Source organism: Diadema antillarum, unplaced genomic scaffold (assembly GCF_040938485.1).
Source record: "Diadema antillarum isolate AM-2024a unplaced genomic scaffold, OU_Dant_1.0 seq00000708_RagTag, whole genome shotgun sequence".
NCBI classification, from domain to species: domain Eukaryota; kingdom Metazoa; phylum Echinodermata; class Echinoidea; order Diadematoida; family Diadematidae; genus Diadema; species Diadema antillarum.
Window position 1 is genome coordinate 873,199 of NW_027271612.1, and position 16,499 is coordinate 889,697.

Below are 16,499 nucleotides of genomic sequence, written 5' to 3' on the forward strand. Positions count from 1 at the left end.
TTGTAAACTACACTGTACAGTCAATCTTGTGACCTGCATAAAAAAGCCTCGTTCCCGAATAAAAGAGTACGAAAGAAATATACGTTTTTGTATTTTCAGTGTACACATAATGTGACTTCCAAATATAGATACAATAATATCATGTGATCTATCTAAAAAAAAAAGAAAAAAAAAACTACCACAGAATCGCCAAGAAAAATCACATCAGTTTAGGTGAAGACCCAACCAATATTGCAGCATTCTAAGACGAATCTTCCATTCGTAACACCACACATACCACTGTTCTTCATTTCAGCCAAGAGTGATACAATCGCCATGTATTTACAAATATAGGCATCTCTTGAAACTTCTCTTCTCTTGCTAGGTTGGATCCAGGCATGAAACTGCAATTTTCGTCTTTGTTGTGGCTTGGGATTGTTGTTGTTATCGTTGGTCTGTTTCTTTCACTTTTGTTTTTAGTCTTTTTGTATGTTTACAGTTTTCAAGCCTCTTATATCTCCGTACTTGGAGTGTTTCTTGTAATAGTCATGATCCATTCACTTTATACATTATTTTGCATACCATATTCGTGAACTTTTCACGTCACGAAACGCTGCAAACGAGAAACAAATCGTGACAAATGTCTTCTCGGAATGCCGCTTACCGCAACAAGGTAATCACGACCAGAAACAAAACTGAAATTGCAATAATTGAGAAAAGTGTGCCCCAGTGCTTCACAGAGCTTCATGTGCCGATATCGAAGATTTTTTGGTTCCTTGACATACCGGGGACGGTAGCAGACATCATTATACTTCTTTTATGATTTAGTGTTGTATGTGTTGTCAGGGAACCCTGGACTTGGTGTGTACTGGGGAGGGAGTGTTTCGGCGTATCCTCCGGGTGGGGCTACGGGCGGTGGGGCGCTAGCCGCGGTTTGGGGATAAGTCGGTTGCGTCATACCTGCCTGAGGGAACTGCTGGGGAATATATGCAGCCGGCTGACCGTACGGTGGGACTAAATTGGAAAAGAAAAATGAGGTGGTTGACTTTCAAACTCAATTGTATCCGTACGAGTTCGTGTGTCAATAAGGTGAGAAGATTCTCCACAAAAGAGAAAAGAAAAAGACAAAGAAAGCTGTAACTTCCATAATCATTGAAGTCTTATATGCATGCCTACTCTTATGGTATTAAAATAAAACCATCACACCGAATAGAGATTTTAAACAAGTATATCTTAAAGGGGATGAATAGTAACTGATCAGTGGGAATCAGTGGGAATGCTGAGGGATGATTGTTCCAATCCTTGTGGGATTCATTTAAGAGTACATTATATATCTATTCTTGTGTGAAAATTATTTGCTTCAGAATGGTCTCATATTCAAGTAATGTGCAGTTTAATGTTTCCAGGTAAGCGTCCCTGGTCAGTGACGGGTCATTAATCTGCACTTTACTTGAATATGAGACCGTTCTGAAGCAAATAATTTTCACACAACAGTAGATATATAATGTACTCTTAAATGAATCCCACAAGGATTGGAACAATCATCCCTCAGCATTCCCACTGATCGGTTACTAGCCATCCCCTTTAATAAAGGCAGTTAAATATGAGTGTGAATGGGGACAACTTTTATCTATTTTCTCTGCTTTTTTATTCATTTCTACGAGAAAAGGTTATCTGCTAGGACCCTTATCAACCAGTGGAAAGAAACATTGCGACCTGAGAGAGGCACTGCATTCACTTATACACTCCAAAAAGTCTGACGTTATAAATATGAAAGAGCGAGCTGGTTTTAAATTTCCGGTGATTATTTTGTGGTGTTAGATTAACACTCCGCGTGTCACTTTAAAATATAGAACTGTTCTCTGAATAGCTACTTTACTTATTATTCTTTCGTGGATTTTGAACTTAAACAAGACGATAAAAAAACTCTCCGATAAAGTGTATGATTTTTGTGGTGTTGAATTAACATCAGCGCAGTGTTATATCAACACCACGAAGTGCCAGGTGAACACTTTTCAACACCATTTCAATCTACTTTCTACACCTGCCAGTGCGGTCCTCTACGAACACTTGATCGGTGTTAGATTAAGCACCCATGGTGTTAAATCTAACACCGATTTATGGCTATTTTTTTTTTTTTTTTTTTTTTTTTTTTTTTTTTTTTTTTTTTGCTATGCTCTTACCCATTTGCTGCTGTGTGTAACCTGGCGGTGACATCACAACCATAGGGGCGGGGTTGTTGGCATACTGCATCACCTGCGAATGAAGAAAATGTTACACAGTGATCACGACTTGATGGACTTGGCTTACGAGTGGTGTTGGTTCTCACTGCAGGGGTCGCGGAACGAGGGGGGGGGGGGGACTCTGGACTCGTGGACTCTTGCATCACACCGATTTAGAACATTACCAATCACCCCCCACCCCCCCACACCCTCCCCTTTCAATCTTTCCTTCCACTTTCAAAATTTCTTTTCTGAACACGGTGTAAGTGAACCTCCCCTAATCTATTCTCACCACCATGCAAGCCTTCAAGAGGACAATTTTTTTTCTTCTTTTTTTTTTGATAGGCGACCAATGGGATGATTATGCCTTGGTATCACTTTAACGTATTATATTGTCATCAGGATCTACAAATTATGGTAAATTTTGGTTGAACCCCATTTGCATAACAATTAAAACATTGAACTACAGTATCTTCTTTTGGGGCTCTTTTTTAATCATCTGATTTAATGATGGCGATGATGATGATGATGATAATGATAATGGTGATGATGATTATTATCATGTTAGCACAATTATTATCATAATCATTGTCATTATAATTATTCTTATTATTATTTTCTCTTAATCGCAAGAATCATCAGTGCATTGATAGCTGTTATGTGAAAACGGTGAATCCAGTGCACTGAATGTTGCAATTACAAAACAAAATTAATAGCTTGTGATTAATCTTAATAACAACTTACGGCTGAGTTGAACTAAAGTCTGGAAAGCCTTGAAAAATATTAATATCCTCATTTTTTTCTATCTCTTTTACGAATGAGAGAAAACTGAAAAAAAATATATATGTATATCTTTATATATTTATATATATATATATATATATATATCTTATATATATATATATATATATATATATATATATATACATATATATATATATATATATATATATATATGTATATATATATAATTATATATATATATATATATATATATATATATATATATATATATATATTAGAATATCAATGAACGGCTTTGGACTGATGCCGGAGTGTCATCACAAATCCTTCATGTTTACGAAAAAAAAAAAATGCATAATTGAAGTTATGTTTTATACCAATATGTACGGACTAAGTCAGTTAATTGATACTGCCACAAGAGTTACAAATACTGCTTCTACTTTAATTGATTTGATATTTGTATCAGACAAAGAACTTTACAGTGAATGGGGAATATTTGAGACTAGCATTAGCGATCATTATTTGGTATATGCTATTCGGGACTTCAGTGCAAAGATCCATAAAAAATCTGAATGTGCGGAATTTCGCTCATTCAAAAATCTTAATGAGGAGGAATTTTATAGTGATTTGAGAAGCGCTCCGTGGCAGGTCATAAAAGATATAGACGACGTTGATGATGCGTGGGATATGTGGTTGACTCTTTTCAATGATGTTATCAACAAGCACATACCTTTGCGCAAAAAGCGGATAAGAAAACATGCATGTCCATGGATATCTGATGAGATTGTTAAGCTCATGACGGAACGTGATAAATTTCTCAAAGCTGCTAAATCTAACAATAGCGATGATCTTTGGAATACCTATAAATATCTAAAAAACAATGTTACTCATCTCATGAGAATAAGAAAAAAACAGTATAACACTGACCAAATTTTACAAAATCGTAACAACAGTAAGAAAATGTGGAAGAGCTTGAGGGAACTTACGCCTAAATCATCACCCATTTCTCCCAATACCATAAAGGTTGATGATGCAGAAGTATCGGACAACGCAAGTATTGCTGAAGCATTCAACAATTTTTTCATATCTAATGCTACTAAAATTACAAAAGACCTGCAGAGGAATACTTCGCAAATGATATTTGATGAGGACAAAGGCTTTGTTCCATCTCATTCTCAATTTAATTTAAGTATGATAACGAGAGATTTTGTATTGAGACAGATCTAGCTTCTTGGCATAGATAAAGCAACCGGAGAAGATCACATCGGCTGCAAACTTTTAAAGATGACAAAGAATGTTATTGCAGAATCTCTTTGCGATATTATCAACAAATCCCTGTCTACGGGAGTTGTTCCACGTGAATGGAAAAAGGCTCGGGTAGTACCGATATTTAAAGCGGGAGATATTTCTTCGTTGAATAACTACCGCCCCATCTCAATCTTACCAACAGTGAGTAAAATTATCGAAAGGGCCGTACATCAACAACTGAGCGAATTCATGAATGCGAATGATTTACTACACCCTAATCAATCTGGTTTTAGACCATTTCATTCCACATCAACTGCTCTTGCAAAACTTGTGAATCAGTGGTCTTTGAATATAGATAATAATCAAATTTCTGGAGTTGCCTTCATAGATCTTCGGAAGGCATTTGACACTGTAGATCATGACCTACTTTTACATAAATTAAAGTGTATAGGGTGTAGTAAGACGACTGTAGATTGGTTTAAATCCTATTTAAGTGACAGACAGCAAGTGACGCAATTCAAAGGAGCCAAGTCCCACCCTTCAACTATTAAATTGGGTGTACCTCAAGGGTCAATTCTTGGTCCCCTTTTATTTTCAATATATGTCAACAGTCTACCCGAGTGTACTTCAGAAGGTGTTATAGATATGTACGCTGACGATACGACCCTCACTGTCAGTGCTAATGACGCAACAGTTTTAGAAGAAAAGATAACTGTTGCACTAAATAAAGTAATGGGGTGGATTAAGAAAAATCGGCTCGTCCTTAACACTGACAAAACTTCTGTCATGATTATCGGCTCCCGTGCTAATCTCGGGAAAATTGAAAATTTCAGTATTTCATTAGATGGTAGTCGGATTAAAAGAGTTCAGTTCACTAAATGTTTAGGTGTTTTAATAGATGAAGAACTGAAATGGTCTAAACAAATCGAAAATGTATGTAAACGTACCCAAAAAAGTGTCTGCATGATAAAGAGAGCGAAGGCCTTTTTGCCCAACAATCCCTAAAATTACTTTATAATAGTCTAGTGTTACCACAATTTGATTACTGTTCTGTTGTTTGGTCAAACAGATTTCAATACCATACAACTAAGCTAGAAAAAATTCAAAAGAGGGCAGCAAGAATAATTTTGGACAAAACATATGACACACCGTCGGCTGATTTATTCAAAAGTCTTAAATGGATGACACTAGACAAACGTTTTGATTTCAGCCGCGTTATGATGATATATAAATGCGTCCATAACTTAGCACCTTCGTACCTTCAGGTGCACTTAGTTAAGCCTAGTGATGTACATGAACATCATACAAGGCTAATAGACAGTGGAAATCTATGTGTGCCAAGATTTCGCTCTGATTGTCACAAGTGCAGCCCAATCGTATCCTCTGTACTTGAATGGAACAGGCTAGATCATTCAATTAGATCAGCTTCTTCCATATATTCATTTAAGAGATTGTTTAAGCAAAGTTGCTATTTGTAAGTAACACACGAAATTCATTCTGGGCTTTATCATTCCTGTATAATAGCGTTTTTAATTGTTATTTCGGCATTCTGGTGAACTCATGCTGTGGCATGTACTTTTTATGTTACTTTGCAATGTACAGTATGCTGGTATGTATCTACACTGTATTATGTCATCTTCTGTATATACGTTTTGCTATTTAATGTACATATGTTCATCAATATTATTCAGGGCTCCATGGAAGACCAATATTTATTGGTGAATGGACTACCCTGACAAAAGATTAGAAATAAATAAATAAATAAATAAATAAATAAATAAATAAAAAGGGGAAAAATGAACGGTATAAACAATTTTCCGTTCAATGGAATATTTAGTAATGATCTACGGTCTTCAGCAGTCATTGCAGCTTACCACAGTGTTTGGTTGAGTGACGCAGCATACACCTGCACAGCAAAACGACGCTGCGACGATGGCCGTGATGAGCTCGACAAAGCCGACGACTGTGATCAAGGCATCCAGTGCAATCCGAACTTGCTGTGAACCCGAAAGGGAGCGATAAATACATAATCACACAGAAGAGAAAGAGAGAGAGAGAAAAAAAAGAAAGACACTAATAACGAAACGTCACTCTGTGTCTGTAAGACAGCCCTGTTGATATTAGTACAAGAAGCGATTGGGTACCACTGGTCTTTCTCAATTTGAGTACCGATAGGACACCGACTCCATGTATTAACTTCCCGGTAATTTTTAGCAATGGATGCCAATGTATTTTTCAAAAACAATCTTCGAATTCGTTAAGCATTCGTTGGGCATTCGCTCTCATGAAAAACGGAATCATTTCTTTTTTTATCTATTTTTCCTTTCACCAAGAGACGACGATCATTGGTGAAAATTCCTTCGAGAGCTGCAAACAATGACATACATATCCATGTTTTTCAATTAAATAAAGATTCAACGCGCAGGTATTATTGCACGTAAGTGAAAATGAATAATAAGCAAACCATGAGGTGGGAAATATTATATAGGCTTATTTCAATCAAACTAAATATAATTCAGGTGAAAATTCACATTACACTTAGTATTTTCAATGAGTTCAATCACCAAGTGAGTTCATTCAACTCTTCAATAAGTAACCATCATAAATAAATAAATAAATAAATAAATAAATAAATAAATAAATGAATAAATAAATGAATACATACATAAATACATAATTAAATCGAAAACATTAAAAAGCTCACTAATTCATTTATAGTCTCATCAAAAAGCACAACTTTGAACATATTTGTACACCATTGAGGTCCCATGACATTCGCTCCGACCTGTGACAATAATTGCTCCCATAAAATAATAATCTGCATGCTGAGCCAAACTTCAATTTCTATCGACAAACATAACCATTACCCTATTTCTACTCCTCACATCAAACTCGACCTAAAACCCTGACACAACCATAACCCTAACCCCGAGTCATTGACCGGAGCAATTTTGGCAGTAGCAAATGTCGTGTCACTGTTTAGGGCAAATGCGTTACACAAATCTACTATTAATCATCATTATCATAATCACAAGTAGGAATCTGTGTGCATTAGAAATACATACCTGGATGCCGTAACCACAGTCGGCCACGCCTAAATAGCTGCAGCTTTCAGAAGCACTGATTAAAACCGATGTGAAGCCGAGCCCAAGAACAGATAACGCGACAAGACTAGATATAATGGACATCACCATGTAGGAGACGATCTAGATGTGTGCCAGAACAAACGACGAATAAACTATTATCTATGTGTATGATAATTATAGTCATATAGACATAAAGAAATACATGTACATACATTCATACATACATAAAGACAGACAGAGCAGAGAGATAGACAGCCCAAAAGAGAAAAATCGTGAATCATGAAAATCTATCATGAATGTAATCTGTCATAGTCTCATGATAAGTATGCAGCAAACAATAAAACAAAATCGCCAAAAATATATCAATATGACATGAATCATAATCACAAAACATATATTATCATTGATAATAATAATATAACTAAATAAATAAATAAATATATATATATATATATATATATATATATATATATATGAAGAGTTTGTTCGCAAAAACCGAGGAGTCCATTTTTGAAGATTTTGAAGTACGGTCTCTGTCATAAAGTACAAAATTATACCTTTTAAATGATATATCGGTCACTACATATAAAGGTACATTTTTGAAGTTATGGTCAAAAGAAGCACACTTTTTCTTAATATTCTCTTTATTTTTCTTGACCTTTAATCGCAAATATCTCCATTTGGCCAATATGGACTTATCGGTTTTTGCAAACAAACTGTTCAGATATATATATATATATATATTATATATATTGTACTTGACAACTAGAAATCTACATACGTTTTCTGCATTTGCAGATGTTTTGTTCATCATCTGATGTAGGCATGTTGAGCTCCTTTATTATCACACCACTACTATATTAAAAAAAAAAAAAAACCGCACTGAGTTATTACACACTTTCCTCACTATGGTTGAGTTTTGAATAACAGTGACGTGCGGTGTAGTGAGAACATTTGATTTATTTTTATTTATTTATTTCCATTCACAGGGTGGATAGCCCTTTCAGCACAAGACTGATTTTCAAAGGGGTCGACGTAAAAATACAATGATTACAAGGCAAAAGAATAAATACAAATTGCATAAATAACATGCGTCTCTATTTATAACAATTCTGGTATTTTTTCTTATGTATTATTTTAAGTGACTTGAGGTGTGGCAGACATTCTAGTACAAAATCACAATATGAACTACGAGAGGAATTCATACATAAATAAACGGGAATATGAAGCAAAACAAATAGGAGAAACCTTTAAAAATAATACGTACCACACATGTGTTCTTGTTGTGCGAGACCACTCCAAGAATTCCAGTAGGCAAAAAGAACTGAGGAAAAGAGAGAGAGAGAGAGAGAGGGGAGGAGAGCCATATGATGTATAATTTTTATTATACAAATGATGAACGAGACCGATCAAGCATTAGCATCTCACACAGCTCTCCCAGCGTGGCACATGATTACGGCTTATGATAGCACTGCCCGCTAGTAATCATGGTCCTGAAAAGGGACAATAACCATTAGGTGCAAAGACATTGTCGAGAACTGTGTGGGGCGTTCTTTCCTCTTTTTCTGTATTTCCTTCTTTTTCTTCTTCCTTTTTTATTTCTTCTTCTCCTTCAGCTAATCTCCTTCCTCTTGAATTTTTTGACAAATCCCTATTAAAGAATATATTAAATTGCAATACCATGTTCACTCATCAATACTATACCATCCATTTAAGGGAAAAGATAAATATTTAGGGGGGAAAATAACTTTGCAACTGATTGACAAATTGCCCTACATCGACGTAAATAAGCACTGAATTGATCAGTGTTTTAGTAGTAGCCATGATTTAAAAAAAAAAAAATCATGGGCGTACATACTCGAAAACACTGATCAATTCAGTGCTTATTTACGTCGACATATGGCAATTTGTCAGTCAGTTGCAATGAAAACACCTCGACGGAAGAATTTCATGAATTTGAAAAAAATAACTTACCAAAATACCACTCCAGATGCCATAGCCAACAATGCTCACCGATGACCCCACGACGAGTTGAGCGATGCCCAGTGCGAGACATAAGATAGAACATGTAAGCTGGACCCACCCAGTAGCGCGACCTCTCTTGGCGTTGTACCGTGAGCTCTGGTTCGGGTGCGTCTGCTGCACAATAACCGCATGCTGGAAGTTCACGGCCATCGGACCGGGTGCTGGGCCGACGGGATGGGGTGCCATAGCTTGAGGTTGGGCAGCTGTGGCAGCGTTACCACCGACAAACGTTGTCATCTGCATTGTAAAGAAAACGTGCTCAGCGTAATTCAGTGAACTAAAAAGTAAAAGTAAACTCTCAAAAGGATGGTATAGTTTTGACTGAGATGGAGCGTCTGGTCTCTAATGCTTTTTGATGATTATTTTTCAAGGTAATGAGATACCTAATATGAAATATAAAAGAGCATATACAATGTAATTTTAACAGAAATTCAATGTTTATTTGATGAAAATTTATTTTCAAATGGCTAGAATATCAAAAATAAGAAATAAAAAAAGTGGTTCTAAAAAAAGGTGGGATCCACCTTTTATTTTGGTTGCTTTGTTTTGCTTTCAACGGTTTGAGATGTCTCAGTCATTTCAAAACTGATATGTACATATCATATAAACTTTGAATTCATTAAAATTGCATGCTCTTTAGCATTTTGATCAAGTGGTGTCTATTGTATCTCGCTAGTGTAAACAGTCACTGAAATGTGAAATTGTATAAATTACTGCAAACAATTTGTGTTGCTACTAGCGTGACTAATGTTAGTTTACTAACGTTATGTCTCTTATCAGCCGCTATACTTACAGAAGTTCACTATTGCATAGAACTTGAAGGGAAACAACGGGCAGCTAGATAGGCACGTTGGTTATGTGTCGTCATTATTTGCCCTATTCATGGCAGAACGCCAGTCCGTACACTACCCACAACAACCGGGTATTCGGATCCGCAACACACGCTTGCAAATACATAGTAAAATGAATTATTGTTTATTCGAGGTGTTCATCTGCAGGGTGCAATTATAAACCCACGGATTATGACGTCAATCATGCATATATTCAACAGGCGCGTTGGCAGCCGCAGACTCTCCGCGCATCTCCCTCATACAAGTGGCAGAGTCAGGTTGCTAGGATTCATTTGGTCAACGTAGTCTGACAGACTGTGACGTCATAGTCGAACTGAACAAAACTTCCGCATACCGCACGCACACTCATACAACACACTTTTTAATGTATGGACTGGCAGTTTGCTGGCAGTACTTACTTGCGTCAGCAGATATCTCCCTGTTTGTTGCTTGCTTTGCTGGTGGAAAAAAAAAATCCCCGTGAGCTTAATACGTAAGAATCTTCCAAGGGGAAAAGTGTCTGATACGCTACGCACTCAAGTCATGACGCTCCCCCCCCCCCAAAAAAAAAAAAGTATTTCAGGCATTATTTACCACTTGTAGCAGATGAAACGAAAATCCAACATTAGCGCTTCACAGAAGTTCCAAAAATATGAGTTAGGGATATAAACAACCAATGTAAAAACGTTGATTAGTATAATAACCCGTAAACTGTTAGATAAAATGTTAACAACGATTATGATTAAATTGCTTCTAAAAATAACCATTTTCAGTTGGTGTATTTTTTTTTGAAAATAATGACATCTCCTCATATTTTAGACTTTATTGCAAAATTTTATAGGAAAGGATGCAAGGCAGGCTGTTTTGAGGTATAACTGACCTACAACGCATCACAATTGATAACGTGAACTGACTTTTTTTTTCTTTAATCTCTGCTCCAAATGGTAAATAGTACCTTTAAAATAATAGTCTCACTTTTTAGGGCACAGATATGCCGTCGGCAAATTACTTCCGGAAGAAGTGGTGTTTTTCTTGTTCTTTCAATCACCAATTAGGGGTCCAACACCTGTCCAAAAGGAAAACCAAATAATAATAATAATAATAATAATAATAATAATAATAATGATAAATAATAATGATAATAAATAACAATAAATAGTACTAAATAATTATAATAATAAATAATTATAATAAATAACAATAATAAATAGTACTAAATAATAATAATAATAATAATAATAATAATAATAATAATAATAATAATAACAATGCTTACCCTGTTACAGGGAACTGCTTTTGATTCACAAAAAGTCAACTTTATAATACTAATTTAACATTTCCTTCATACAATTCCGTATGTAGGCCCTATACTGTAAAATGAACACGTTTGTTGTTCTTTATATTTTCACAAATTTCTCCAGGAGCGAAAAAATCACTTAATTTTACCATTTTAACTGAATAATCATTTCTCATTTCTCTTTGACCACTGAATCATATTGGATTGGGGTTTCCTGCAAGACGAGGGTAATAGCTTATAATCTTATACCCTGAAATTGTATTTGGATTTATTCATTATTTTTAAAGTTATCATTGCGGAGAGTCACGCTGTATTTTTATCTTTATTTATTTATTTTTTTTTTTTTTTAGGGGGAGGCCTCCCCCCGGGGGAGGGTACATACGGGGATCGGTATGTCGTATGCATTAGAAATCCAACACGTGTTTGTAGAGTATTTGTTTAAAAGATTGTTGAAAACTACTTCAACTTATCCTCATCTTTTTTTTTAATGATTATCATCCAAGTGATGTTTTATTTGGTACTCAACACATGACCATCTTGAAGTAATCACAGGTGGGAAATACAGGACAATAGAATACATTTTGTTCAGCTTCTTAATCATACATTCATATTTTCATGTTGATGTATATATTTTTATAATAATAGAAATGAATTTTGAAAACTGACATAAAATGTAATTACTTTTTTTACTTGTTTGTTTATTGTGATTTTTCTTTCTTTTTTTTTTGCATCGGAATTTCAAGAATAATACAATGATTTGTAATTGTGGCGTGGAGTTTGATGTACGTGGGATATCCATATTGTTTCTAAATGGAGATTAGCCATGTTCTTCCCGGAATACAGCCATGTGTAGGCTTATATCTACATCATAATACTACTCTCTAAAAAGAATCGAGTGAAAATTTTCAATCTAAAAAGAGTGAATACAGAAAAGAGTGAATACAAAAAAGAGTGAATTTCGAGTAAAATTGGAGTGAATTTTGAGTGAAAATGCTCATTTTCACTCATTTTGGAGTGACGTCAGGGATCACTCGAAAATTTGGGAGTGATCCCTGACGTCACTCCAAAATGAGTGAAAATGAACATTTTCACTCAAAATTCACTCCAATTTCACTCGAAATTCACTCTTTTTTGTATTCACTCTTTTAAGAGTGAATATTTTCACTCGATTTTTTTTAGCGAGTAGATATTTCAGAAATATTTTGTTTGATTTTGATGTTATTTATTGGTTTACCTTCACTTGCATGTTGGGATAAGCATATAAGATAATGTACCCTATACGCGAAGATACACCCCGCAAAAAAAAAATATATATATGTATATAATAATACATGTATGATTATGTATGCATGTATATATATATATATATATATATATATATATATGATATCATATATCATATATATCATATACATGTATATATATTATATTATATATGTTTATACATAATATATTGATAGATAGATATATAGATATATGAAAGGGCGTGTATACAATATATATCTCTATATAAATGCAATATTATGAACGTACAAAGTCGATGCACACTGCAATATTGTGTACACATACAGTATAGGTCCTACTTACTTATCATAATGATAGGACACAAGTATTAAATTTGGCAGAGAATGCATACATATTGTACGAAGTGTAAACAATACTGAATACAAAAAATATGTTAGAAAAAAAGCTCACTTGAAGTATATAGCAGGCCTACGGGGTATACCTAATTAAATGATATAGGTCTGTAATTTGTGAGGTTTCTGTAGTGTAGCCAGTGTGGCAGGAGCTCAACCCGACTTCTCATCCTCTATGAACAGTGAATAGACGTAAGACCGGTCTGCTGATACTATGCCTTATATAAACTGAATGCAATATATTCCCTAATATAAACCTTGAAAGTTGTATATTATGCATTATGACAACGCGAGAGAGCGTGCTTGGATACTTGTTAGCAGCATAATGCAATGCAAACTCAGTCCAAAAATACTTCACGCACCGAATACATCGATCTTTACAAAGGGGTTTACAGTAGATAATGGTTTTGTGGTGTACTACGCTAGAATAACGTTCCCGTTCCTATTCATGGCTATGCACTGCACTCTATGTTACAATAGAGTCAATAGCACATTCGAGAATATGTTTATCATGGCCCTCTCTCATGTCTCTGTAGTCGTAAACAGTAAGATCGTAAGATATGACATCGTCATCTCCTCATGCAGTGAATGTAAGTGATAATGAATGACAAAGAAGGAAACAGTTAATGCTTACTTATCCGGGTGCACACAGCGAAAAGGCAGATCAATGCAAGGATGGTTTCTTCGGAACGATTTTGACAGCAAACTTTCTGGCGTTGTACATGTATTTGTGTACGCTGAAATTGCACGGATCGCACTCTCTATGCGAGAATCGCGGGAGAGCGAGTACATGCACGAACAGCAGAGAAAAACAAAGGAACAAGCGGTTAGCTACACTACAGTGTACAGTCGTGTCGGATGGCATTGTGCACTCTATGCAAATGCGTCACAATGAACGCTTGTATAGAACGCCATGTGTTGCAAAAATTGGGAAAACCACCGATTAGAGTATTGATTTTCTTCGCACGCGCAGAGTTGATGGGTGGTTTCGAACTATGCGCGAATAGATAAATAAAACTACTGGTCTGCTGCGGTTTATAGCCGTGCGTGCAGAGTTGAAACTACTAATCAGAGATTTTTATTCGCTCATGCAAAGTTGGAAACTTCTGATGAGTAGTTTTTACTTTGCACGAGCAAAGAAAAACCTCTGATCAGCGGTTTTCCGACTCTTGCAACACATGGCTTTCCATAAGTACACTTTCGCCCCCCCCCCCCCCCCCCCCCCCCACACGATCGCGAAGTTTGTGGTTATTCCCCGTGGCTGCAGTAATCACGCCCGGTTGTACCAACTCGGTATGTGCCGTGACTCTCTATAATTATACAATGATGTCATTACCTGTATCAAAATTGCCCCCTGTTCTTATTCTCCCACTACCAGCGTCCTGGCTATGCTAGCAGGGGGTATGACCTCCCTATAGGGCTCACAAGGGTAACTATTTCCCCCATAGAGACGTGTGTTAAAATTCAAAATTCAAAAATTTCTTTAAAATAGCTGGGAGAAATGAAGTGTTTAATCTTCACTAACCAGAAAAAGTGAGATACATGTATATCCTTTCATCCATCAAATTTTCAAGGGGGGTTCTTGCATTTTGATGTTGTAAATGGTGAAATTTGATGCAGGCTTTTTGCGTGTTTTATCGACTTCAAACAGTCCCACTTGTTTAAGGTAGCAGTACATTTTGATGGAATTTGTTGTTGAACAATGTGCCTATAAACTATATAATTTCAACAAACTTCTTGTATTGATTCTTACACTGATGCCATGAACGCGACCGAGCCCGAGCAAGCGGAGAGAGCGAGGGGGGATTTGATGCATGTTTTGCTTGTTTTATCGACTTGAAACAGTCCCACTTGTTTAAAGTAAAGCAGTATATTTTGATGTAGATAATATCGAACAATTTGCCTATAAAATAGTATCATCCAAATAAACTTCCTGTTTTAATATTTACACTGAATATCATGAACGCGGCCAAGCAAGAGCGAGAGGAGTGAGCGAGGTGGAGGATGTGGGAGCCTGTTGGGAGGGAGTGTCCCCCTCCCACGGTGAGCACTTTTTGCATTTTGATGTTGTAAATGATTCAATTTGATGCAGGTATTTTGCGAGTTTTATCGATTTGAAACAGTCCCACTTGTTTAAGGTAGCAGTACATTTTGAAGTAAATTGTTATTGAACAATTTGCCTTTAAATGGTATAATTCAAATAAACTTCTAGTAATAATTCTTACACTGATGTCATGAACGCGACCGAGCCCGAACAAGCGGAACGAGCAAGGGGGGAGGTTGTGGGAGGGGGTTGTCCCCCTATAAATGGATTATGGAATGACGGTGTGAAACGACAAATTACTGGCAGCAATATTGGGAACGATTACATGCGAGCGAGCTTTAAAATTTTGACATTTTACAGTCCCCAAATTGCCGTTTGTAGCCATATGTTTTTGTTTTTTTTTTTGCTTTGGAAATTAAGGGGGGCGCACCGGGCGCAACTGCTGGCAATTACTGGCAGCAACATCAGGTGAATGGCATAACGATTAAATGCGAGTAAGCGAAGAGAGCGAGCTTGAAAATGTTGACATTTTACAGTAAAAAAAACCTACCATTTGGAGCTTTATTTTTTCGCTTTGGAAATAAAGGGGGGAGGGCGCACCGGGCGCAACTGTCAGCAATTACTGGCAGCTACATCAAGGAGAAAGGCATAACAATCAATTGCGAGCGAGCGAGCTTGACTATTTTGACATTTTACAGAAAAAAAAAAACCTGTCGTTTGTTGCTATATTTCTTTCGCTTTGGAATTTAAGAGGGGCGCATCGGGCGCAACTCCTAGCAATTACTGGCAGCAATATCAGGAGAGAATAACGATTACATGTGAGCGAGCGGAGCGAGCGAGCTTGAAAACTTTACATTTTACAGTCCAAAAGCTGCCGTTCTTAGCCGTATTTTTTCGCTTTGGAAATCAAGGGAGGGGGCGCACCGGGCGGAACTGCTGGCAATTACTGGCAGTAACATAAGGGAATTGCATAAAGATTAAATGCGAGCGAGCTTGAAAAATTTGACAGCAACTGCTGGCAATTACTGCCAGCAATATCAGGAGAGTTTAAATGCGAGCGAGCGGAGCGAGCGAGCTTGAAAATTTTACATTTTACAGTCCCAAAACTGCCGTTCTTAGCCATATTTTTTCGCTTTGGAAATTAAGGGAGGGGGGCGCACCGGGCGGAACTGCTGGCAATTACTGGCAGCAACATCAGGTGAATTGCATAACGATTAAATGCGAGCGAGCTTGAAAATTTTACATTTTACAGTCCAAAAACTGCCGTTCTTAGCCATACTTGTTCGCTTTGGAAATTAAGGGGGGCGGGGGGTTGAGCGCATGCCACCGGGCGCAACTGCTGGCAATTACTTGCAGCAACATCAGGTGAATTGCCTAACGATTCAAT

At 36.5% G+C, this 16,499-nt stretch overlaps 1 protein-coding gene across 1 annotated transcript; it reads right to left on the reverse strand.

Moving 5' to 3' along the window:
• Positions 1 to 796: 796 nt before the first annotated feature.
• On the reverse strand, positions 797 to 13,817 carry LOC139737823 (uncharacterized). The gene is made up of 7 exons (XM_071648497.1): positions 13,703 to 13,817; positions 9,254 to 9,541; positions 8,547 to 8,603; positions 7,259 to 7,399; positions 6,068 to 6,190; positions 2,163 to 2,235; positions 797 to 993 (listed from the first exon to the last, which is right to left on the reverse strand). The coding sequence occupies exons 2-7, from the start codon at positions 9,539 to 9,541 to the stop codon at positions 797 to 799; spliced, it is 879 nt and encodes a 292-aa protein (XP_071504598.1). The 5' UTR covers positions 13,703 to 13,817.
• Positions 13,818 to 16,499: the final 2,682 nt, after the last annotated feature.

Bases quoted from the DNA above. Each gene is read 5' to 3' on its own strand.
- LOC139737823 (XM_071648497.1), bottom strand. From the start codon at position 9,541: ATGACAACGTTTGTCGGTGGTAACGCTGCCACAGCTGCCCAACCTCAA. The intron at 8,604-9,253 runs GTAAGTTATTTT...TCTTTTCCTCAG, and splicing joins GCATCTGGAGTGGTATTTTG to TTCTTTTTGCCTACTGGAAT. The intron at 994-2,162 runs GTAAGAGCATAG...TTTCCAATTTAG, and splicing joins TTACACACAGCAGCAAATGG to TCCCACCGTACGGTCAGCCG.